Source organism: Leucopleurus acutus, assembly GCF_964270905.1.
Source record: "Leucopleurus acutus genome assembly, chromosome: 1".
Classification (NCBI taxonomy): Eukaryota; Metazoa; Chordata; class Mammalia; order Artiodactyla; family Delphinidae; genus Leucopleurus; species Leucopleurus acutus.
In genome coordinates, this window is record NC_139142.1 from 66,423,426 (window position 1) to 66,450,338 (window position 26,913).

Consider the following 26,913-nt stretch of genomic DNA (forward strand, 5'->3'; position numbering starts at 1 on the left):
GTCCAACTGCACTGAGGTGAGGAACGCTGTGAAGAAGCCCTTGCAATATGGAGAGGCCATGTAAAGGCACTCCAATTAACAATCCCAGCTAAGCTCAGCCTTCAAATCATCCCAGTCCAAGTACCAAGCATGTGAGTGAGGAGCCCCAGATAATTCCAGTTCTTAGCCATTTCTATCTTTCCTGGTGAAGCCCCAAACATCATAGAACAAAGACAAGCCATCCCGGCTGTGCTCTGTCCAGAATCTTGTCCCACAGAATCTGTGACCAAAATAAAATGGTTGTTGCTTTATATGACTAAGTTTAGGGTAGTATGCTACACATCAATAGATAACTGAAATGGGTAATGGTAATATATAAGTGAATTATCAAAGAATACAGGAACAGGAGGTTTAGAAGAGGAAGAAAATTATGTGGTTCCATTTCGATGATTTAAATCTGACATATCTGTAGAACACCAAATGGAGATGTTGAGCAAACTACTGAAAATAAGGGTCTGGATCTTTAAAAAAGAGACAGATGATGAAGCAGTATATGAAGACAAAGGGAAGACATGTAAGTATGAGGGAAAAAATTTTTAAATATAGGAATGGAGCAATATGCAAAGTTCGAGAGGAAACTGAAAGGGTCAGAGAAAGAGAGAAGAATCAAGAGAATGATGTAAAAGCCAGACAAAGATTCTCTAAGATGTCAGCCCCTGTGGTCAGCAGTATCAAATGTGGGAGGAAATCAAGTAGAATCAAGCAATTTGGACAGAGAATATATATTTGGTGGATAGTTGGTAACTACAAGAGGAAATTCAACAGCATGGTAATAAGAAGTCAAATTACAGAAGTCTAGAAATAAATGAGAATTGGGTAAACTGACACAGCCAGTGTAGACTACCCTCTCAAATATGGCTGTAATGGGAAAGTCAGAGGGGGCAGAAGCTTGAGGGGACCCAGGGGCTAAAGAAGATCTGCTGATTCATTCACTCACCCACCAAAGACACATTTATATTTCTCAGTGTGTATGAGTAAGATGAGTAGACCTCTAGACCAAGGGGAAGGAATTAGTAATGATAAACTGAAGATAACCAAAAGGAATGAATGAGTCAAATCCTAGGATCAAGAGTTCAGGTAGAAGTTTCGGGTCTGAAATCTCTTTCTCTGATGCAGGAGGGGAAGGAGGTCATGATGACCACAGAAAGATACACTTGATAGAGGGAGAGAATAGTAAATAAGCTACCAATGAAAAATCCATTTTTCACCTTGAATAGGAGGCAAGACCATGTGCTGGGAGTGAAGAAACTGGAATGTGGTAGACAGCTTGAAAATGGGAAAGATTTGGACGAGCATCTGTGGTAAATGAGAAGAGAAGCAGACTGGAGACAAGTCAAGGCATACAGAGATCCTGCCTCCAACTGAAATGACAGTCTCCCAAACAAGCACTCAGGCTGTAAATTAACTAAGATGAGGACAGGGGCAGGGCTTTTTCAGCTCTGTATCCCCATGTCAAGCAAAGCACCTAGGAGATGACAGGCCCTCAACAAATGTTTGATGAATGAATGAATGAACAAACCTATATATGAAGGAATAAGATAAAAGTACTTCATTGGAAATCTATTCATTCTTTTCATTGATTACAAACTGATAATCCCCCACGAATGTATGTATGAATATGTGTAGCTATTACAATTATCAAATATTTACAAGAGAAGTCATTATACATAAATTTATTTATAACTGTTATAAATAAATCCATTTCTTATCCTAAAAGAAATTCTTAGTTTTAATAAAGACTTTTGCTCTAGTTACAAATGTATCTTTTGAGTCTCTCTCCTCAGTAAATGTCAAAATTTGTGAATTCAAATTCACTTATAAAACACACTTCTTACCAAGAATTACTTTTGAACTAAAGAACAAAAAGGAGCAAAAATAATGATTTTGCAATTGTTCCTTCTGGATCTCTCGCCCTAGTTTCCCCTCTAGCTTTAAAATAGCTATACTTTAAACACTAATGGTGTACCCTTCCTCCAAAATGGCTAACCATAATAACAAAATATTTTTTCATAAGAAATGTATAATACTATCAAGCTATGATAAAAACATTAAGAACAGGTTGCTTTAATATAGAGTAATTCCTCTACAACACTGGCATTAAAGAAATATGAGCCCAATCTTACAAACTCGAGCTAAATAGTATTCATCAGGATTTCCCATTAATTGTGAGAAACAGTTTCATCCATATTTAACCCAAATTCACATCATAAATAATATTCCAGATTATAATAATGTGTCCAGGCTGGCATTTGGAGTACTAGAACAGCTTAATAAGAGGAGTTCTTATTGGCACTTACTATGTGCCAGACACTGTGCTAAGTGCTTTATATGCACTATCTCCTTTAATACTCACAGCCTTAAGAGGTAGGTACAGGCAAAAGTTATACGGTTTGCAAAAGGCAGAGCCAGAATCAAGCCCAGGTCTGTTTGATATCAAAAAGCTAGAATGTTAACTGCTGTACACATAACTATTAATGAAGAAAATCACAGTGTTTTTTGGGGGGGCTTTTTGTTTGTTTGTTTGTTTTTTTAATCACAGTGTTTTAAGTGGCGGTATAACATGTTCTGTTCCCAAGATCATTGAACTTTTCAAAAACCAAAACCTAAATCTTGAACTAAAACTTCCCAGTTTTTCCTAACACGATCACAGAACTTCAAAGGCTTAAGATAATCTTAATTATGTTTAAAGAGCCATTCATAATAATTTGTGAAAAAGAGCAGTACATCTGCAAAGAATAAGTATAGAGACATTATGTGATCATGGGGAAAAAATAAATGTTTTGAGATAAACATCAATGGAAAAAACTAACCAAAGAAACACAAACTCTTTAAAGATAATACTACTTTCTTTTCCATCTTTCAGTCCAATTAAAATTCTACTTAATGATGCATTCTAGCAAAGGAAAATAAGTAAAAACTTAAAATAAGTTTTTGTTAAAATAGTCAAGTAAGTAAAATGCCTATCAACTTTTGAGATATTACTTACAAAAAGATTTTATTTAGCTACAACACTAAAAGTGACTTAGAACTTACTATGTATCAGCCATTGTGCTAAGCACTTCACATTATCCCACTTAGATTTTAATTTCACTTGCTCGGGGGAAAAAAGACATAATTTAGCATTGAACAAACGATAGGTAGCTTATCCAACACTTAGAATCTACCACATATATGAAATATATAAGTATATATATTCACAACCACTCTTCACTTAACACATTCCACTCTCATTACCAACATTTACCAAGAGCCTACTATATACCATCACTGGACTAGGCACTGAGGATAAAAAAAGGGAACAAGACCAACAGCATTGGCCCTAAAAGGTTCACAGACTAGCACAGGAGTTAAACAAGTAAACAAACCTCTGAAATAATGTGGGAAGTACTAGCCCTTTCCTCAAAGCATCACAGCAGAGAAAATGGAGAGCAGGAATCACCTCATAGAAGATCCATAATAAGGGTCTGAATAAAACAGTGGCATTAAGGAATTAAATGAGAAGACATATTCTAGAAAGCTTTGAGTGGTAGAAGCAGCAGTAACAGGTGACTGATTTGGAGGTGGGAGGGAACCACATGACCCTCATAGGACAAAGACAGTTATAGGAAAGAAGAGACTGGTTTTACACATGCTGAGTTTGAATGTTTGTAAAGCATTCAAGTGTACATCTACAGTAGATGAGAGAGCCAGGTCTGGCACCCAGGAAAGATATCCAGGCTGCTGATGCATTTGGAATCCAGGGCACATGGGTAGTAACTGGGGCAGTGGGAAAAGATGAGATTACTGGATAGAGTTTAAAATGAGAAAAGGGCCAAGTAGAATCATGGAGCACACCATCTTTTAAGAAACAGGAAAAGAACAGTGTGCAGGCCACCAAGCCACAAGAAGTCCTTGCATCCCATAGCACTCCTCAAAAACCAAAGCAAAACAAAACAAAACTTTGCACTCACATACTATTAAACCCATCTATGCACGCAAATCATCCATGTAGCAAACATTTGTTGTCTATTTCCTAAGTCATAAATCACTGTGCTAGCTGCTAAGGATAGCCAAGAATAAAGACGACACAGCTCTGAATCATAAGAATCTAGACAACATAGGAGCGGTATAACAAGTAGGTTAATAGCACAGGATCTAGGCTGCATTCAAACCTGGCTCTGCCATTTACTTCCTGGGTAAGCTTGGGCAAAATACTTAGCCTCCAGGTGTTTCTGCTTCTTATCTACGACAGGGATCATAACAGTATCTATTCCTATATGGTTGCTATGAAGAATAAATGAATTAAGAACCATGTCATGAGGAACAGTGCTTGACATATTATAAATGTTCAATAAATGTTAGTTTTATTATTTGTTATTATAAAAATGGCCAGAATGGCTACATGGGTACATAATAATAGTAACAATAAATAGTGCTATTGGATTTCACAAGATGGAAAAAAGACCCTCACTTGGAGGGAATTCAGGGGAGCACTTCACTAAGCTGCCTCTCAGGGTAAGGCTAGCTCATACAGTACCTCTGTGTGAATTAGAAAGCAGTCTGTGGTTGCACATGAAGAGGAGGGTAGCCGAGATTTCTGTCATCACTCGATTCCCTTGACAAGTACTCTTGGGCAGGATATAACCAGCATAGCCATACATGGCAGCCTGGAGGATAGGACGTGTAAAGCTGAAGAAGAAGTAGAGAACGCTCCAGTAGAAACATAGAAGAAAGGCTGTGAGCTATCAAGAACATAATATATCCAAGCCCAAACTGGCAACAGCAAGTAACCCTGACTTGCTAGAGCACAGGGACCATTTAGAAGAGCTGAAGATAAACCCAGAAAGGTGGATGGGAGCCAGATCATAGAGGATCTTGAATCCCAGCAAAGGCATTCAGCAGTGACTCTGAGTGGGGAGAAAATGAGGTTCCAGTGGTGCTTAAGTAAGAGTAATCTGGCATTATGTACTGAATGGATTTGAGCTTGGGCAGGTAAGAGGTCATTGCAGTGGTCTGCTGGTCTGTGAGTCCCTCAAAGGGGCTTATTCATTTCTATGTCTTATTCATTTCTAAATCCTCCAAAGTAGCAAAGTGCTTGGGAAGGAGCAGGCACTCAATAACTGTCTGAGGTATAATTCAATGAATGAGCCAAAAAGAAGTAATGTGACCCTTAATTAGAGTGGGAACAGTGAAAATAGAAAGATACATATTGGAAAAATATTGCAGAGACTAAAAAAGTTTATTTGCTGGCTGATGAAATGTGACAAGGATTAGGGCAGAATCAATAAGACTGTAAAACTGATAAATACTAAGTGCACTGCATTACAGGGTTCTGTGAGAGGCAAATACAATTATGTTCACGAACATGCTCTATGAAAAAAGACTGCTTTTCTCTGGAATAAAAGTTAGTCACCTTAGACAGAAACACTATTACATTTGACCTTGAACACAGCTCATCATTTTAAGACATTTATCTTCCCCTTGTCTTTACTAGATTATAAAAACTTTAAGAGTACACAGTGTGTATACTCTGTTATAAAGCACAATAAAACCTTATTAAGTGTTACTTTAATTTACACTTACCCACAGGAAAAACTATTATTAAACCTAATTCAGCTATAAACCACCAAAATACACAAACAGAGACATACACAGAGATATATACACATCTAATTATATATACACACACAAAACACTGTTTTGTGAATGTAGTCTTAGTAGGCATGTTTACTTTTCTTTATACCCAGGGTGTCTGGCAATGAGTGTTACAGGTGCTCAATAAATGTCTGTTGAACTAAAATGAACAGAAATAAATTGACTTAGGAATCTCACAGAACTTATTAGTAGTTTCTGGTGACCTTTACCTTTCCCTCTCCAGCTTCAGCACACTTCTCACTGTTTATTAAATTTATACTGTAGAAAAATGAGATCTATAATAAAGGTGGTTAAGAAGACAGAAAAAAGAAAAACTAAAATATATGGACTGTCAATATGTATGACCAGTGGGTATGCCAGTAAATGTTTAACAATGGCCCAAGGTGAGGAGGGGAGTCTAATTTTCAGTATTTTCCAATTTCTATGGTTTAAGTACTCCCACCATGGCCTATTTCAAGCTAACAACATGATATCAACTGGTTTGCAAAATTCTTGGAAATTTAACAATCAGCTCTCAGAACAAGCATGAGCCAGCTCCAACATACCATGGGATATAATATTTAGATGCATGGCACACATGACATAATCCCAAATTCTTCTCTGCAATACTACCTTCTACATCCTCAAAGGAAAGTACAAAGGGCAAGGAAAAGGCAAGGAAAACCCACACCCTATTCCTATAAGGCCTTTACCTCCATCTACAAAGTAGTCTTCTTTTCAACTGGTGTATGATCCAGCACAGAAATTCCTTTAGCCTAGGCCAGTGACACCCAAACTTTTTTGATCATGCACCCCAATCAGTAAAAAATGTTTAGGTATACAACCTCAATATATGTTAAGATATCTGTTGATATTTTTTACTAGAGCTACTATACTAATTTAGTATAAATTAATGAGTATATACAAAAACATAAATTTTAAAAGATAAAAATTAATAAAAAGAAAAATTTCCACGTGTGCTCACTCCCTCTTGCGAGAGCACCAGAATCACAACTAACTGCTAAACAATCATCGACAGGAAGACACTCGAACTCACCAAAAAAGATACCCCACATCCAAAGACAAAGCAGAAGCCGCAATGAGATGGTAGGAGGGGCGCAATCACAATAAAATCAAATCCCATAATCACTGGGTAGGTGACTCACAAACTGGAGAACACATATTACAGAAGTCCACCCACTAGAGTGAAGGTTCTGAGCCCCACGTATGGCTTCCCAAGCTGGGGGTCTGGCAATGGGAGGCGGAATTCCTAGAGAATCAGACTTGGAAGGCTAGGGGGATTTGATTGCAGGACTTCGACAGGACTGGGGGAAACAGAGACTCCACTCTTGGAGGGCACGCCCAAAGCACTGTGCACATCGGGACCCAGGGGAAAGAGCAGTGACCCCACAGGAGGCAGAACCAGACCTAGCTGCTAGTGTTGGAGGGTCTGCTGCAGAGGCGGGGGGAGGCTGTGGCTCACCTCAGAGACAAGGACACTGGCAGCAGAAGTTCTGGGAAGTAGCCCTTGCGTGGGCCCTCCTGGAGTCCGCCATTAGCCCCACAAAAGAGCCAGGTAGGCTCCAGTGCTGGGTCACCTCAGGCCAAACAACCAACAGGGAGCGAACCCAGCTCCACCCATCAGCACGCAAGGGGATTAAAGTTTTACTGAGTTCTGCCAACCAGATCGACACCCAGCTCTACCCACCACCAGTCCCTCCCATCAGGAAGTTTGCTTCTTAGATAGCCTCATCCACCAGAGGGCAGAGAGCAGAAGCAAGAAGAACTACAATTCTGCAGCCTGTGGAATGAAAACCACATTCACAGAAAGATAAACAAAATGAAAAGGCAGAGGACTATGTACCAGATGAAGAAACAAGATAAAACCCCAGAAAAACAACTAAATGAAGTGGAGATAGGCAACCTTCCAGAAAAAGAATTCAGAACAATGATAGTGAAGATGATAGAGGACCTCAGAAAAAGAACGGAGGCAAAGATCAAGAAGATGCAAGAAATGTTTAACAAAGACCCAGAAGAATTAAAGAACAAACAGAGATAAGCATTACAATAACTGAAATGAAAAATACACTAGAAAGAATCAATAGCAGAATAACTGGGGCAAAAGAACGAGTAAGTGACCGGGAAGACAGAATGGTGGAATTTACTGTCATGGAACAAAATAAAGAAAAAAGAATGAAAAGAAATGAAGACAGCCTAAGAGACCTCTGAGACAACATTAAAGGCAATAACATTCGCAATATAGGGGTCTCAGAAGGAGGAGAGAGAGAGAAAGCACCTGAGAAAATATTTGAAGAGATTATACTTGAAAAATTCCCTAACACGGGAAATAGCCACCCAAGTCCAGGAAGTGCAGAGTCCCAGGCAGGATAAACCGAAGGAGAAACATGCCGAAACACATAGTAATCAAATTGACAAAAATTAAAGACAAAGAAAAATTATTGAAAGCAACAAGGAAAAATGACAACATACAAGGGAACTCCCATAAGGTTTACAGCAAATTTCTCAGCAGAAACTCTACAAGCCAGAAGGGAGTGGTAAGACATATTTAAAGTGATGTAAGGGAAAAACCTACAACCAGAATTACTCTACCCAGCAAGGATCTCATTCAGATTTTGCTGGGTAGAGTAAAATTTCTCAATGCAGAAATCAAAAGCTTTACAGACAAGCAAAAGCTAAGAGAATTGAGCACTACCAAACCAGCTCTACAACAAATGCTAAAGGAACCTCTCCAAGTGGGAAACACAAGAGAAGAAAAGGACCTATAAAAACAAACCCATAACAATTAAGAAAATGGTAATAGAAACATACATATCGATAATTACCTTAAATGTGAATGGATTAAATGCTCCAACCAAAAGTCATAGGCCTCGCTGAATGGATAAAAAGACAAGACCCATATATATAGTGTCTACAAGAGACCCACTTCAGACCTAGGGACACATACAGACTGAAAGTGAGGGGATGGAAAAAAGATATTCCATGAAAATGCAAATCAAAAGAAAGCTGGAGTAGCAATACTCATATCAGATAAAATAGACTTTAAAATATGTTACAAGAGACAAGGAAGGACACTACATAATGATCAAGGGATCAATCCAAGAAGAAGATATGACAAATAAAAATACATATGCACCCAACATAGGAGCACCTCAATATATAAGGAAACTGCTAACAGCTATAAAAGAGGAAATTGACAGTAACACAATAATAGGGACTTTAACTCCTCACTTGCACCAATGGACAAATCACCCAGACAGAAAATTAATAAGGAAACACAAGCTTTAAATAACACAACAGACCAGACAGAGTTAATTGATATTTATAGGACATTCCATCCAAAAACAGATTACACTCTCTTCTCAAGTGCACACGGAACATTCTCCAGGATAGATCACATCTTGGGTCACAAATCAAGCCTTGGTAAATTTAAGAAAATTGAAATCATATCAAGCACCTTTCCAACCACAACGCTATGAGATTAGAAATAAATTACAGGCAGAAAATACGTAAAAACCACAATCACATGGAGGCTAAACAATACATTACTAAATAACCAAGAGATCACTATAGATATCAAAGAGGAAATCAAAAAATACCTTGAGACAAATGACAATGAAAACACCATGATCCAAAACCTACGGGATGCAGCAAAACCAGTTCTAAGAGGGAAGTTTATAGCAATACAATCCTACCTCAAGAAACAATAAAAATCTCAAATAAACAATCAAACCTTACACCTAAACAAACTAGAGAAAGAAAAATAAACAAAACCCGAAGTTAGTAGAAGGAAAGAAGTCATAAAGATCAGAGCAGAAATAAATGAAATAGAAACAAAGAAAAGTATAGCAAAGATCAATTAAACTAAAACCTGCTTCTTTGAGAAGATAAAATTGATAAACCTTTAGCCAGACTCATCAAGAAAAAGAGGGAGAGGACTCAAATCAATAAAATTAGAAATGAAAAAGGAGAAGTTACAACGGACACCCCAGATATACAAAGGATCCTAAGACACTACTAAAAGCAACTCTATGCCAATAAAATGGACAACCTGGAAGAAATGGACAAATTCTTAGAAAGGTATAAACTTCCAAGACTGAACCAGGAAGAAACAGAAAATATCAACAGACCAATCACAAGCACTGAAATTGAAATTATGATTAAAAATCTTCCAACAAACAAAAGTCCAGGACCAGGTGGCTTCACAGGTGAATTCTATCAAACATTTAGAGAAGAACTAACATCAATCCTCTACAAACTCTTCCAAAAAATTGCAGAGGAAGGAACACTCCCAAACTCATTCTATGAGGCCACCATCACCCTGACACCAAAACCATACAGAGATACTACAAAAAGAGAAAATTACGGACCAACATCACTGACGAATAGAGATGCAAAAATCCTCAACAAAATACTAGCAAACAGAATCCAATAACACATTAAAAGGATCATACACCATGATCAAGTAGGATTTATGCTGGGATGCAAGGATTCTTCAATATATGCAAATCAATCAATGTGATACACCATATTAACAAATCGAAGAATAAAAACCATATGATCATCTCAATAGATGCAGAAAAAGCTTTTGACAAAATTCAACACCCATCTATGATAAAAACTCTCCAGAAAGTGGGCAGAGAGGGAACCTACTACAACATAATAAAGGCCATAAATGAAAAATCCACAGCAAACATCATTCTCAATGGTGAAAAACTGAAAGCATTTCCTCTAAGATCAGAAACAAGACAAGGATGTCCACTCGTGCCACTATTACTCAACATAGTTTTGCAAGTCCTAGCCACAGCAATCAGAGAAGAAAAAGAAATAAAAGGAATACAAATTAGAAAAGAAGAAGTAAAACTGTCACTGTTTGCAGCTGACATGATACTATACATAGAGAATCCTAAAGATGCCACCAGAAAACTACTAGAGCTAATCAGTGAATTTGGTAAAGTTGCAGGATACAAATTTAATGCACAGAAATCTCTTGCATTGCTATACACTAACAACAAAAGATCAGAAGGAGAAATTAAGGAAACAATCCCATTCACCATTGCAACAAAAAGAATAAAATACCTAGGAATAAACCGACCTAAGGAGGTAAAAGAATTGTACTCAGAAAACTGTAAGACACTGATGAAAGAAATCAAAGATGACACAAACAGATGGACAGATATACCATGTTCTTGGATTGGAAGAATCAACATTGTGAAAATGACTATACTACCCAAAGCAATCTACAGATTCAATGCAATCCCTATCAAATTACCAATGGCATTTTTTACAGAACTAGAACAAAATATCTTAAAATTTGTATGGAGACACAAAAGACCCCAAATAGCCAAAGCAGTCTTGAGGGAAAAAAATGGAGTTGGAGGCATCAGACTCCCTGACTTCAGACTATACTACAAAGCTACAGTAATTAAGACAATATGGCACAAAAAAACAGAAATATAGATCAATGGAACAGGATAGAAAGCCCAGAGATAAACACACGCACATATGGTCAACTAATCTATAACAAAGGAGGCAAGGATATACAATGGAGAAAAGACAGTCTCTTCGATAAGTGGTGCTGGGAAAACTGGACAGCTACATGTAAAAGAATGAAATTAGAACACTCCCTAACACCATACACAGAAATAAACTCAAAATGGATTAAAACCTACACGTAAGACCGGACACTATAAAACTCTTAGAGGAAAACATGGAAGAACACTCTTTCACATAAATCACAGCAATATCTTTTTTGATCCAACTCCTAGAGTCACGGAAGTAAAAACAAAACTAAACAAATGGGACCTAATGAAACTTAAAAGCTTTTGCACAGCAAAGGAAAGCATAAACAAGATGAAAAGACAACCCTCAGAATGGGAGAAAATATTTGCAAATGAATCAATGGACAAAGGATTAATCTCCAAAATATATAAACAGCTCATGCAGTTCAATATTAAAAAACAAACAACCCAATCCAAAAATGGGCAGAAGACCTAAATAGACATTTCTCCAAAGTAGACATACAGAGGCCAAGAAGCACATGAAAAGCTGCTCAACATCACTAATTATTAGAGACATGCAAATCGAAGCTACAGTAAGGTATCACCTCACACCAGTTAGAATGGGCATCATCAGAAAATCTCCAAACAACAAATGTTGGAGAGGGTGTGGAGAAAAGGGAACCCTCTTGCACTGTTGGTGGGAATGTAAATTGATACAGCCACTATGGAGAACAGTATCGAGTTCCTTAAAAAACTAAAAATAGAATTACCATATGAGCCAGCAATCCCACTACTGGGCATATACCCAGAGAGAAAACCATAATTCAAAAGGCACATGCACCCCAGTGTTCATTGCAGCACTATGTACAATAGCCAGGACATGGAAGCAACCTAAATGCCCATCGACAGACAAATGGATAAAGAAGATGTGGTACATATATAATAGAATATTATTCAGCTATTAAATGGAAAGAAATTGGGTCATTTGTAGAGACATGAATGGATCTAGAGACTGTCAAACAGAGTGAAGTTAAGTCACAAAGAGAAAAACAAATATCGTATATTAACGCATATGTGTGGAACCTAGAAAAATGGTACAGATGAACCGGTTTGAAGGCAGAAATAGAGACACAGATGTAGAGAACAAACGTATGGACACCAAAGGGAGAAAGTGGCAGGGGGTGGGAGTGGTGGTGGGATGAATGGGTTGATTGGGATTGACATGTATACACTAATATGTATAAAATGGATAACTAATAAGAACCTGCTGTATAAAAACAAATAAATAAAATAAAATTTTAAAAAAAAAGAAAAGATAAATTTCCCTTCTACATTCCAATGGCCTATCTTGCATACCCCTTGGGGTTTACATAACCCAGTTTAGAGATCATAAGGCCAACATTAAAAGTAAAATGAATAACTTCCTAGACCTGTTTCCCCTAGACCAACAAATTAATCTTATTAGATCTTCCCACTCCAATGCTGAAAAGGGGCAAGTACCAACCCAAGGAAAATAGGAGAAAAGGGTTAGCAAGGTCTTTGGCAAAGTTGGCCTAAGCACATGGAAGCAACCTAACTGTCCATCAACCAATAAATGGATAAAGAAGAAGTGGCACATATATACAATGGAATATTAATCAGCCATAAAAAGAAACGAAATTGAGTTATTTGTAGTGAGGTGGATGGACCTAGAGTCTGTCATACAGAGTGAAGTCAGTCAGAAAGAGAGAAACAGATACCATATGCTAACACATATATATGGAATTTTTTTTAAAAAACTGGTTCTGATGAACCTAGGAGCAGGACAGGAATAAAGACACAGATGTAGAGAGTGGACTTGAGGACAGGGTGGGGGGGCAGTTGGGGGGGAGGCGAAGCTGGGATGAAATGAGAGTGTAGCACTGACATATATACACTACCAAATGTACAACAGATAGCTAGTGCGAGATCAACTCGGTCCTTTGTGACCACCTAGAGGGATGGTATAGGGAGGGTAGGAGGGAGGCTCAAGAAGGAGGGGATATGCGGATATATGTATACATGTAGCTGATTCACTTTGTTATACAGCAGAAACTAACACGATATTGTAAAACAATTATACTCCAATAAAGATGTAAAAAAACAAAAGTTGGCCTAAGGGTAAGCAGGTCAGAGACCCCTCTTACAACATAAGCTCCATGCAATTAAGACTCCATGGGAATGAATCACTAGATCAGCTCCAAAGACACCATCCTAACTGGAGGTTTTCAGCCCATAAGGCAACATACCCTAGTACCATGTCCCAATAAATGTCCTTGGACATAAGCCATCTATATATATCAGCTCAGGCAATAAGAAGGGCTTGGAGGAACCTTGAGTTTTCCCTAAAGACCAAACATGTCCTCTAAATAAGTGTAATATTAATAACATCTTAAGTTGGGCAATACAGATTATAAGACTGCCAGATACATATAAATCATATATTTATATATGATTTATCTTCTATACACAGGCAGTCCTCTGGCAGATCACAGTTTAAGCCAAACATGCTGCTCCCAAATAAAAACACTATTAATCAAGTATACATGCTGTATAAAAGTGATCTTTCCTAAGTATATATAGATTAAGAGGACAAGACAGTAGCCAATTGTAAAACACTGTATTATGTCAGATTATCTTTGAGTTCCATAGCATGATGCTCAAATTTCCTGGCTATCTTCTTTTTAATTTCTAAACTAACTTTGCTACAAAATATCAAGAAATGAAAAAAAAAAAACCTTCATCTGGATAACAGAATACTTAAGCCCTTCCTAAAGTAGATTTTACAAACATATTTAAAAACACTTAAGGACACTAAAATGCTTTCTGAAAAACTGGCCCAGGGAAAAACATTGCTTTTCCTTCCTTGTTGCTTATTTCCCTGTCATACATCTAAAGCATTAAATATGAAGCTGACCATCCCTGCTCCCTGAAAGGGAAAAAAAAAGAAAAAAGAAAAAAAAAATCTGAGCTACCATCTCATCAAAACTAGCAACATCTAACATGAAGGAATCAACCTCTTTTTAACTATTCTTTTCATCCTTCGATTGCTTCTTATATAATTACTTCGCATTGTCTTAAGAATCAAAGCTTTGGCTGAAATGATAACCAAATTAAAAGATCCCCACACCTATGAATTTATTTACCTTCTCATCCATTGAATTTTCCTTGTTTCCTCCCTTCTTTAAGGAAGATGGGGTCCCTTCTCCAAGATAACTAAGTACTCTAATAAAAACTATTTTTTAAAAAGTATTACTGGCGGGACTTCCCTTGCAGTCCAGTGGTTAGGACTCTGAGTTTCCACTCCAGGGGTCAATGGTTCGGTCCCTGGTTGGGAAACTAAGATCCTGCATGCTGCAGGGCGCAGCCAAGAAAAATATATATTACTGGCTTTCATTTCAATAAGGTTGCCTAATCATACATGAATATCTCTCTTCCAAATTCCCATTGAAACAAGAGGAAAAAATAGCTTAAAACTAAATTAAAAATATAATCACAGTGGAAAACGGAACAGGATCCCATCAGCAATTTAGAGTTTTAAGAAACAATACATCCATGGTTCTGAAACTTTAGCATGCATCAAAATCATCTAGAGGGCTGATTAAAACAAGACTGTAGGGCTCCACCTTCAGGGTTTCTGATTCAGTAGGTCTGGGGCTCAAGATTTTGTATGTTTAACAAGTTCCCAGGTGATGCTGATTCTGCTGGTCTGAGGACCACATTATAAGAACCACCATGCTAAGTAAATAGAGATCATTAAAAGGAACATTTTTTATTAATTCTAATTAGCATCCTCAGAGAGACTCAAACGAATGGTGCAACCTTTTTTTTTTTTTAAGTGGATAGCAATTGGAAAATAAAACAGTTCTGGAAAACTGGAAAAAATATCATTTCCAAATTAAAAATAAAAATTGGAAGGGCTAAATAACAACTACAACCCAATATAGCAGTGTGGAAAATGGTCTAAGACATCTTCCAAAACACAGAGCAAAAGACAAGGAGATGGAAAACATGAGAGAAAAATTAACAAGCATGAAGGGTCAATATCTACCTAATAGGTTTCTGGAGAAAGAACAAACACATCACAAAAAGTAATCAATGAAGAAATTTTCCCTGAGCTGAAAAAGACTCAAGCCTTGTACTGCTTGGCCAATTTCCAAACAGGTAAAAAAAATGTAAAGCCAACAACCAGACACATATTTGTGACATTTCTAAACTTAAAAGACATAAAGAAAACTCTTAAAAGCTTTAAAGGGAAAAACACAGGTTATTACAAAGCAATATAAATCAGACTAGCATCAGACATCTCATTAGCATGCTAGAAGAAAATGGAATCTTGTTTTCAAGGTTCAGAGAGGAAATTATTGTAAACCTGGAATTCTACATCTAGTCAAACTATGATATATTAAGGCAAAATAAAGACATCTTCAGAAATTTAAGAACTAAGAAAATTGACTTCCTGTGTCAGTTTCCCACTCCTACTGTAAGAAATTATCACAGAAGTTCAAAATAGGTTTCAATGAGCTAGAATTAAGGTGCTGAGAGGATTACATACCTTTTGGAGGCTCTAAGGAAAAAGCCATTTCCTTGGCTTCTAGAGGCTGCCTGAATTCCTTGACTAGTGGTCCCTTCCATGCTCATCATCATTATTAAATATAACCAGTACTTACGGCAGATTTTTGAGCTCCTTAAAGACATGCAAATGACTACAGCTACACTATATGCCCAACAGAGTAAATGAAAAACATCAGTATGCTCTTAATCATTGCCTTAAGAAACATTTTAATAAATTAGTATTTCTATTAATAAACACCTACCGAATCATTCACTGATAAAGCAAGTGCAAGGTTCACTGTAAGAAACAAAAAAGTAATTAAATTTAGTAACTTTCCTTCTACTAAAATTCATTGTCTTTTAATATGTTCAATGTAACAACCAAGGCAAATAAAGTTTTAATATATCTCCATTATAAAAAACAAGGACATGGAGAGAATACAGAAAGTAAAAAACACAAAAAAGAAAGTAACATTTCAACATAAACAGTAGATGTCTGCCCCCAAATTATCATTTTAATTAATCCATTTATCATCTGTTACAATTGTATTTAAATAATCCAAGTTTTTTTTAAATGATGTTAATGGTATATATCATTCAATTATTTTCAAAAATATATTTTGAGGAAAAATTACTTACTTTTTAATAAATAAAAATGGATGTGATCCTATTGCTTTTTAAAAATAAATGCTGGTAATGCAGGAATTCCAAATATCTAACTCACAAATACCCACGTAAATGAAAGCTTGGACCAGTGAGCAGAGGGAAGAGAGGAAGGTAAAAGGCAAGGCAGTGAAACATTTTCCCAAAAGTGTCTATTGTTAGTGAATCTCAAAGACATAAAGGGGGAAAGCAGTAGTCCCCAAAACCACTTTTAGCCCAGCAATAAGGATATGCTACATCTGAGATGAAAAAGAGGTTCAAAAGTAACACATTCCCAAAACTGATAAATAAATAGACCCTCATACTGTGGATCACAATTCCTTACAGAACAGTGTTATAAATGATGCCGATATTGTTTCCTTTAAAGTATTTAAGAGCATAAACTTTCAAGGATGACCTGGTTCAAACCCCAGTTTCACCACTCTCTGTTTTATAATCTTGAGTAGGATATTTTACTCCAAGCCTGTTTCTTCCTCTATAAAATGAGGTCCTATTTCATAACTGTTGTGAGAATTAAATCAAATACTGTATGTATTATAGTATTATGCCTAAGGCATGGCACTTGACAAATTAATTTTTATAAATTATAAAATAATTCTGAATTTCAGGTTAAACATAATCCAACTTTTAGGCAGAAACTTTTAGAGAGTAATTCATTTTAATGTGAGGGTCTTTCTGCATTTACACAATAGAATCACAGAGCATGTCTGTATTAATCAAATGTCATTATTTTAATCCAAAATATCTCCAGCATACATATTCAAATAGGAAGTATTTTGAGATAGTTTGGAACAGGAATAAATACATATAATGGAAAGAAATAGAATACCAACAGAGTTACATAGAAATAATCTATTTCTAAGGCTTATGTATGCAGATAGAGCTGTTATGAAACAATATAGGCCAATTATTTGGGACAAGTGGTATGATGCTAACAAAGAAAAAAACGCAAGGAAGGGACACTTACTGAAGCACTTATGTGTCAAACACTGTACATTTTCTCATATATTTTCCTGTCTAACTGCTGTCACATTCCATGGTAACAGACGATCTTACAACCAAAAACAATAAACAATTTGTTTTACACAAGTGCTAGCCTACAGACCCAACAAATTATATTGCACAAAACCCAAAGAACTTATAGCTATTATCACGAAAACACTTTCCATCTTTAACCAGTCCAAGTAAACAGAGCTTGCAAAAGGATTCACACCACTGAATACAGGTAAATGTACTCTGAATTTTCAAAACACAAGTAGAGGTGGATTCCAAAGAGCTTTGGAGCTCCAAAGAGCTCCAAAGAGCTTCCAAATTTTAAAAACAAAATACCAAATAGGTGGATTGTAGATCCTTAAGAAAGAAAGCCAAAAAGTGTAGGATATAGCATAAATTCATTAAGAACAATCACTAACTATTTTTAATAATAATATAGTATCTATCAAATAGTATATCAGGGGTCTATCATAACTACAATACTTAGTAAATCTTAATTTCTTCAAAACATCTGAAAAACTCTTCCACAATTACATTCAGGTCAAAATGGGAAAAAACTGAGCTAATAACACTATACAGTTGGATTTGTAGCTGGTTGTACAACTATAAAACTGCTGCATCTAGGAATTACCAAATATGGCTTTGAGTCAAGACACAAGATCTCTAGTGAAAGTCACAGAACTCTGTACCTGGCCCTTTTAATTTGAAAATGTCATTGGTTTCAATGGAACTAAGGAATTTTAAGGTACATATATGCCCCAACTTTAGGTTACTATCTGAGAAAAAAAAAAAAAAAATTTAGAGATCTTAGGGGGGCGGGGCAAGATGGAGTAGGTAATTAAGAGGTCCAAACTACTAAGTATAAAATAAATAAGCTACAAGGAAATATTGTACAACACAGGGAATATATCCAATATTTTATATTAACGATAAATGGGATATAACCTTTAAAAATTGTACACTATGTTGTACACCTGAAACTTATATAATATTGTACATCAGCTACACTTCAATTTTAAAAAAATGCAGAAATTTGAGTCAAAACCTAAAAAAAAAAATACATAAACAATCTTTAACAGTGTAGAACTGTGCCAAAATTAACAAAATAAAATAAGGATGGTTACTTTTTTTAAATCAACTGCAAAAAAGATAGGTTGGATAAGACCTGAATTAAGCCATTCCTATTAAAATGATTGAAAATTTTAAATGAGGCAACAATAAGACTTGAGAGCTTTATAACTCCAAATTAATAATACAAGTTGCCTCTGTTGAGTTGAATTGGGAGGAGGGGAGTTACCTTTTTACATTATTACACTGAAAATTTTTGTTAGAAATAAAAAGTTTCTTTTGAAGACATCTGGGAATACCTGGTCATTAGTCTTGGATGGTAACTCTTCTATTTCTGGGGGCACTTCTTTTATGGGTTCTGAAAGCAGCATTTCAGTCACAATGAAATCTATAATCAATTTTAAAAAGCCACCAAAAAACAAATTCTCTGCTCCAGTATATTAATATAAAAGATACAAAGCTTAAAAGATATTTTAAATAATTAAAACATTTGCAAATATTAGATCTATGTTGACTTCATAAATGCTGAAAATTATATTATGGTTAAATGAAAATAAGCCACGGTAATGTAAACAATCTCATTGCAACTACTTAGCTATGTGTACACTGAAAAAGACTAGAAAATAACGTCAAAGAACAGAAATAAATTTAGTGTTAAACTTACTAAATGTTTAATAATAATAGTAACAGCAACCAAATATAGAGTACTTACTATGTATGAGACAGTGGGCTAAGTAGTCAGCTTGTTTAATTAATTTGCATAACCATCCTATGAAAAAGATTATAATCATTGCCATTTTACAGTTAAGTAAACTGAAGATGTAATGGGCAACCTGACCACCTTTTCCTCAGTTAAGGAGTCAAAGACCTGGCTACATATCTAGTTTTGTCTAACTCCAAAAATCTAAGCTCCCAATCACTACCAACTCCTCATCCTAAGGAAGCAGCTGTTAGGAACTTCACAAATACTTTTTTAAGAACAAAACTATAATTTTAATATGGTGCACTTTCCAGTTGGCATAAAGTCCTAATCAAGATGAGAATTAATATCCTATAATACCTGCTGTAGTAGACTTTCCAACTCCACCCTTTCCAGAAGCCACAACTATAACTTGTTTAACACCGTCTATTGGTTTCTGCTTTGGAAGTCCTCGAGACATGATTTGTGTTCTTCTTTGTTTTAGGGTCTCACTCTCAGCACCAGAGAACTTAAGAAGAAGAAAAAAAACAGTTTTAAAACAAGCCATCTCCATTATCACGCTGTAAAAGCAAAAACAATTCGGTATTTGCAATTAACAGGGCTTTCTTTTCTACTCTAATTCTGCTCATCTCCACTATTTAAGCCTTTAGTGTTATTTACCTATTGCTATTGATCACAATTGCACAGACACATTGTTTAAATTGAAATTTATTTGCCAGGATACGCAGACGTTAAAAATGGAAAGTAAGCTGCCTCTTTCCGGAGTTAAATCCTCCGCGTGTTTTCCTTCTCTTTAACCTATTTTCTAAATAAACCAACACTAAGAAAACAAGTGCAAGTCACATATCCATGTTCTAACCATCTATTTTACGCCCCTCTAAGCCTCGGCCTGGTTCCCACTGGGGGCCCGCCTGGAAAGTGAGGACGTCCAGAACTGGGGTCTCACTGAGCCGCCAAGTGGGCGGGTGCCCACGAGGCAGTGAAGTGAGTACTCCTCGGCAAGAGGCAATTGCAGAGCACCCGCAGCCCCGGCGCCCCAGCGTCTCGGACCCGCCCGCCTCCACCTGCTCTGCAGCACCACGGACCTGGCGCCCCCAAACCAACACTCGGCCTCCCCCAAGCGGGACACAGGCCCCGCCGCAGCCCCGAAGCGACGCCCCCCCAAAAAGCAGCAAACGCCGCCAAGTCCCCATGACGCAGAACGCTGCCTTGAGCCCAACCCGGAAACCGTCGCGGCAAGCGCTGGGTGATGACGTCACATGGCAACGCTCGGCTTCCTCTCCTTAACGACTAGCCTCCTTTGAGTTTCTTCAACACAGGAATACAACTTGTCGTGATCTCGTCTGTAGCCAGGTACAAACATTTTACAGCGTTTTACCAAATGTTTGGGAAGCATTTTCACGTACCTCCTCTAATTTGGCCCTCACAGGAGTTCTGGAGTAGGTAGGTAGGAGACTTTTACTAGGATCCTCTTTTCATAGGTAAGAAAACTGAGACTTATAAAGTTTAGAAAACTGACCCAACTGAGAAGTAGGAAATGGTGGAAGTTAAAAATGACTCCAGGCGTTCTCACAGCGCAGAATATAGTCACTTAAACACTGCCACTGTTAAGGATTTTATCTTTTTTTTTTCCCCCTGAGTGATCTACAGTAATAGTGGGCTTTGTGTTGACATTTACTGCTGTGTTGCTGATAATTCTCTGAGAGAGAAGTCGGGGTGCTTTGCTAGGGTCGAAAAGGTTTAATTAAATCAGAAAGCGGGTCTAATGAAGCAAATTTCACTCAAGAAGCAACTTAAAGTGAGACAAAGCTTGAGGAAGGAGATGGAATTCATCCAGGTAAAAGGAAGGACATATCCCTACATTCAAAGAAGGTGAAAGTGAAGGAAATCGCTTTAGGAGAGAAAGCTGGAAAGCTGATACAGGAGCCCAGACCCAGCAAAAGAATCATTTAGGGTGTAGAGTGGTTTACCTTCGCATATTTTCCACAATATTTTCTAAGGTTGATTTTCATTTCTTTTATATGCTTATCTGTAGAGAGTTTCTTGTGGAATCATTCAGTTTATTTTGCTCTAATCTGATCTTTAATTTCCTTAGTTTTAATATAGGCATAACATATCAACCTCAAAGAATTATTGTAAGAATTAAATGAAATATTACCAGCAATATACATTCAATTTAGTAAGCAGTGAAAAGAATTTTCAGTTCCTTGCTTTTTCTCCCCCAATCTCACAACTTTGTCACTGCATTCAGCATTCTTCTTCTTACATTAGGTTTAACACCATTACTTATTGTTTTATATCACTTTCTTATTTTATTACTTTGTGATGTGTTTTCACAGTTAATTTTATCAATTTTTAAATTTGCATCTGCTCAATTTTTATAAATTATAAGCCAAAAAAAAGGGCTAAGGGGAAATAGCTCTCAGAATAATCCATTTACTAAACAAGAAATATTGAATATCTCTTTCTCTCCAGGTAGCTTTTCGAGTTCTTCCAGAAGTCTACCAAAGATTCATTCATTTAACAAATATTTATTGAGCAACTATTATGCACCAAGCACTACCCTAATCTTAGGGTTTTCAATACTAAACCTGACATAATCTTTCCACTCAATGACTTTACAATCCAGTGCAAGAGACAGAATAAGTTTACAAACAATTACAGTATGGTGTGATAAGTATAGGAGAAAATCACTGAGTGATACAAAAGTATAAAGGAGGGGCACTGAATTCAATCAGAGAAGGCTTCTGAATAGGGTAACATCTAAGCTTAATCCTGCGTGTGGGTAATGTGTAGGAGTCAGCAGGGAGAATGGCTACAGGGTTGTTGTGCAGAAGTAAGAAATGAATTGTTAAGAACTGCAAATAATCTGTGTGGCTTAAGGATAAACTGTGAGGTGCAAGACTGAAAGAGATGAGGATAGAGATTGGTAGGGTGATAGCTACCCAGATCATGAAAGGCTTTATACATCATGCAAAGGAATTTGGACTTTATCCTGAGGGAACCATAGAAGGGTTTTAAGCAGGAAAGCAGCACGATCAGATTTGTGTTTTAGAAATACCACTATGATTGACAGGCAGAAAAAGGATAGGAGGGGTCAGATCAGAGGCAGGGAGACAGGAGGTTACTGCAGTAATCCGAAAGAGATGTTGAAAGCTTGACTTAACATCTCTAAATTTCACTTTGCTTATCTATAAAATAGATAATACCTATTTGTAGAGTTGTTATGCGGTTGAATTTAAAATAATGCACATAGAATGCCTATCACATACTCAATAACTATTAGCTGTTGTGTTGCTTATTGGGTTGTACAGAGTTTATAATATAGGCAACTAGATGAGCGGTACTGACACTCTGAGAGAGAGCATAAGGGGAAGAACAAGTGAGACCAATGTCTGTAGAATGAATGAATGGTTAATTTGATTTATCCTTCAGCAGATTAGGGTATCAAGAGAGTAGTAGAGCTGTCCATTGTTTCTTCTCCAACAACCACTGCCACACACACACACACACATACACACACACACATGGTCCCTTCTCAAGAGTATTCTCCCTTAGTTCCTAAGAACTGCTAAGTCATTTGACCCCATCCCCATGGTCACTGATTGGATTAAAGATTGACATACCACCAAAATTGGACCAATCATATTCTTTCCCCAGAGAATTTAAAGCAAAAGAGATGCTACTCAATCTTAGTTTGCCTTTGAACTGATAAGGCTAAAGTGACCATTTTCTACTTTGTACACAGAGAAGTATAAAAAGCCAATGCCAAGAAAGAAAAATAAAGCAGACCATAAGAGATCATGTGCCCAGAAAGGAAGGGATAACAGCTGTACTGATCCATAACAGCTTTCCAGTTCCTGCTTCTAGTCCACAGTGAAGTTCAGCTATACTTCCTATCCTTAGGTCCATGAGATATACTTACATCCAACCAACAAATTCTCTTTCTACCTTGGCCTAATTTGGGTGGGTTTCTGTGTACTTGTAACCATGGTGAGATATATTTTGTAACATTTATAGAGGATTTTCCCCTTATAATTCCTTGTACCTCATATAGCCCTTCCCCATTCGGACATGACAAGCACAGTGGTGACAAACACAATGACAAAAACCAATAGCTGAGGGTAACAAAGTGGAAGCATGGCAGGAAGATGAATTCCTGGTTATATAGTGAAGCTGCTATGCCAGTCCTGGCCTGTGTCTCCAGACCTCTTGTTGTGTGAGATAATTAATTGTTTAAACCATTGTTGGTTAGGATTTCTTTCATTTGAAGTGAGAATAATCTGTGCCTATTACAGCTCCTAAGAAAGAACCCCATACACTTTTACTGCCTCTCCCCCAAGATTCAGCCCCAGTGAGGAAGGGGAACAAGAAAGCCCCAAATCAGTTTGGGGGATGTAAGAACAACAAAATCAATGCCCCCATTCCCAGATAGAACTCAGTGTAGTGGCAGGACCACAGAATGAAAATGGTTGAGTGTTGTGTTTAGGCAGACAGCCTGAGGCAGCTTCATGGGGTTAGCCCCCTACAAAGAGCCACAGGACTGGCTGAGAGAAAGCTGATCCTTAAAGAGAGCTTAATGTCAAGAAAATGGTCAACACTTGGCAACAATCTTCATGGTTAAGCATGTGGCATCACAATGGATGCTGGTGTGGATAGATAACGACCTTGAGGATTAAATTCACATCACCATGTGGACATCTGGACACTACATAGACACAACCCTGGTATCTATGGTGGAATCTGTACTTATCAAGATTAAGTTTCTACCACCTTGAGAGAATTTTACAAATACTGATCAAAACAAAGAGGATTGTTTTGTATGTCTCCTATGTGTGGGGTAATATCTTATACTGTTTTCTAGAAAGGAAGTATTTGTATCTGCTAGATTACCCTCCCTAAAATACATATATATCCATATATATATATACATATATGTATGTATATATTTATATTCTCAGGTGACCAAGGACTCATTGAAAGTTCAGATACCCACAAATGAGGAGCCTGCCTTATTCCCTGCCCATAAGCCTCAGGACTGCCTCAGTGTTTCATTCCTTTGCTCAACTCACTAAGGAAGAATAAGGTATTGTGGACAGTTTCCAGTCTCTATTGAATATTCTAAATAAAGCTCGAAAACTAGTGCTAGTTCCTTCAGTTTAAGGTGACTGTCCCCAACTGAACCTCTCATCCTGTTCAAAGGGCTCCCTGAAAAGAAAACCCCACCCCATCTATGGACTTGTCTAAATGACGACCCTATTCATTGACCCTACTTTGCCCCATGGTGTGATTTGTTTCCAAATCTCTCTATTCATGACTAAGCATGAAACTGGCTTTATCTTCTTCTAATACAAATTTCACATTAAAATATAGAGTAATTCTGCTTAGGAGAATAGCTTCCCAATGAGCCAGTCTCTCTGTAGGAAACCTGGTCTAGAAAGTTTGTGGATTTTCCCATATTGAAGGCTTTGCTGGCCTTTCAGTACCTCAGCTCACATAAAGTAGTCCTGTCAAAGAAGCTCTTTGGGCTTCCCTGGTGGTGCAGTGGTTGACAGACCACCTGCCGATACAGTGGACACGGGTTCGTGCCCCGGTCCGGGAAGTTCCCACATGCCGCGGAGCGGCTGGGCCCGTGAGCCATGGCCGTTGAGCCTGCGCATCCGGAGCCTGTGCTCCGCAACGGGAGAGGCCACAACAGTGAGAGGCCCGTGTACCACAAAAAAAAAAAAAAAAAAAAAAAAAGAAGCTCCTCATTCTTATTTTTTTTAATTACACAAAGCAAATGTATGTACAGAGAGTTCCTATGAAACCTTTTGTAAGCTGAAATGGTGTAAGGCAAAGAAGCAATCATCTTAGGACACATCTTACTAACAGATGCACAAAATAAATCAAGATAAAGCACAGATGTTCACAGACACAGTTCAAAGCTATGGTAGCCTGATGCTGAGTGTAGTTCCCGGAAAAGGAGCTTGGGATGCCACTCTCGCTGCTCAGGGAGGCACTGCCTCCATATCCACTCACTGTAAAATAAATGCTGAATGCTATTTTCACTTTTCACCTTTTTTCATAAAAGCAACAATCCTCTTCAGATTTCTTTCATTTAGTGAAAATAGGTACTTATATAGGTCCTTCATAAAACCAAAGTAGCATAAAGTGAACTTTGTAGAAGAGGGGGAGATATCTGTATGTTCTTAGACTGAATGGGCATCTGGGAATACGCCTCCAAATGACTAAAAATCCACCTCTAGAATGAGACAGGATGGGTTTCTAAATGCCTGTATCCAAAGCAGGATAAATCATGGGTGATTTGACATTTGAATTTCTGATTTATAAGATTGAACTGAATCCTTGGACAAAGGTCAAGGGCTCATGTTATAACTGAATATAGTCTCTTTTTAATGCTTAAAGCTTCAAAGAAGATCCTAACCTGAAATGGAAGCCACACTATCAGAATTTAGGAAAAGTATTTGTCACCTCAGACAAATACGTGTTATACCCAGGGCCTTAGTATTCCCAGGCTTTTGCTTTTTTATTTCATTTTCTCCAAGTACCAAACCTATATTTTTTCAGCCGTGTCCTTCCTACCCTTCAATTGCATACTAGAGATGAGAAGACATAAGTTTCTACAAGACTTTGCTAAAACATTACTTCATTCTGTACTCAGAAGAGAATTTTCCTGTGTACTTTAGAGAACATTCCAAGGACAATGACAAAGCAGAGCCCCATCAAGATACCAAACCTACACTTCAGCTAATGTGAAGTTCTATTTTCCTCAGGAAAAAGGAGGTAATGTAGATTTTTGTCTGTTTTAAGCTGTGACCACAATGTGAGAATGTCCTCTATAATCATGTGGCTTACATAATATCTTAGTCTACTTGGCATTGTAGTACCAAATCTCGTCAATTCATTTATTGACCTTTTCTATTTAGGATTTATTAACCATAGATATTATACATGATATGTCATAATAAATTTTTGCAGGCACAAAATTTATTCAATCCTTTTATGTAAGTGAAGAACTCCTACCAAATCACTCTAATGTCTCAAAATATAGTCTGATTTAGAGCAATAGAGCAGAAATACCGACATTAAGGGTTACAATATCAATGTGCTCTAAGACAGACTGGCAAACTTAAAACTATGAAGTGTATCTTTGTCTTCCAAAGCCTTCCACACAACTCTTAAGCTGTTGGAAATGCTCCAGTTCATACCAACCAACCTTACAGGCAGTATTTGGGTCCATTTTCCATGGCATCTTCTTCTGCAGCTTAAAAATAAAAACAAAATAGGATTTTCCTGACCACCCATTCAGGCTAAGGAACTTATTCTCAGTCATAGAGGCCATCCACTAACTATAACTCAACAATCCAAACACTGAAGTGATAATTACTAATCTCTCCCATCTTAGGCTTTCCAGTCTTTGCTAGTCTTCAAAACAGATAAAAATGTTTTTATACAGAAAATGTTCATTTTGTGCATAATTGTTCTAAATTGTTTAATAGCTGCTGTTTTGACTTGTTAAGAATACAAAGAGCTCTTTTAATTACCTGGTGAAGTTTTGTCAAGTACTCAAAGTCAACAACCTTATTACATTAATGCCACACTGAATCTCTTTTGTGAATTTCTAATCATATCCAAGAATTACTATTTTATTTAACTCGAGCTATTTTTGTGAGGCAACATGCTGGCATGTGCTGTTGAAAATGACATTTTTAATAGATACCATTTATCAATATAACAAAATCA

General features: G+C 37.1%; 1 protein-coding gene across 5 annotated transcripts in view; it reads right to left on the reverse strand.

Moving 5' to 3' along the window:
* NUBPL (NUBP iron-sulfur cluster assembly factor, mitochondrial) overlaps positions 1–26,913 on the reverse strand; it is a gene marked incomplete at its 5' end in the record, with an annotated part of 331,565 nt that overhangs the window by 230,105 nt on the left and 74,547 nt on the right. For 3 of the 5 annotated variants that reach the window (XM_082853540.1, XM_082853539.1, XM_082853542.1), the window contains 3 exons: positions 16,007–16,041; positions 19,528–19,675; positions 20,253–20,360. In XM_082853540.1, coding sequence (XP_082709666.1) covers positions 16,007–16,041; positions 19,528–19,675; positions 20,253–20,360 — 291 coding nt within the window. Of the gene's footprint in view, positions 1–16,006; positions 16,042–19,527; positions 19,676–20,252; positions 20,361–26,913 lie in introns of those variants that run through there. The other 2 variants (XM_082853543.1, XM_082853541.1) reach the window with 1 other exon arrangement.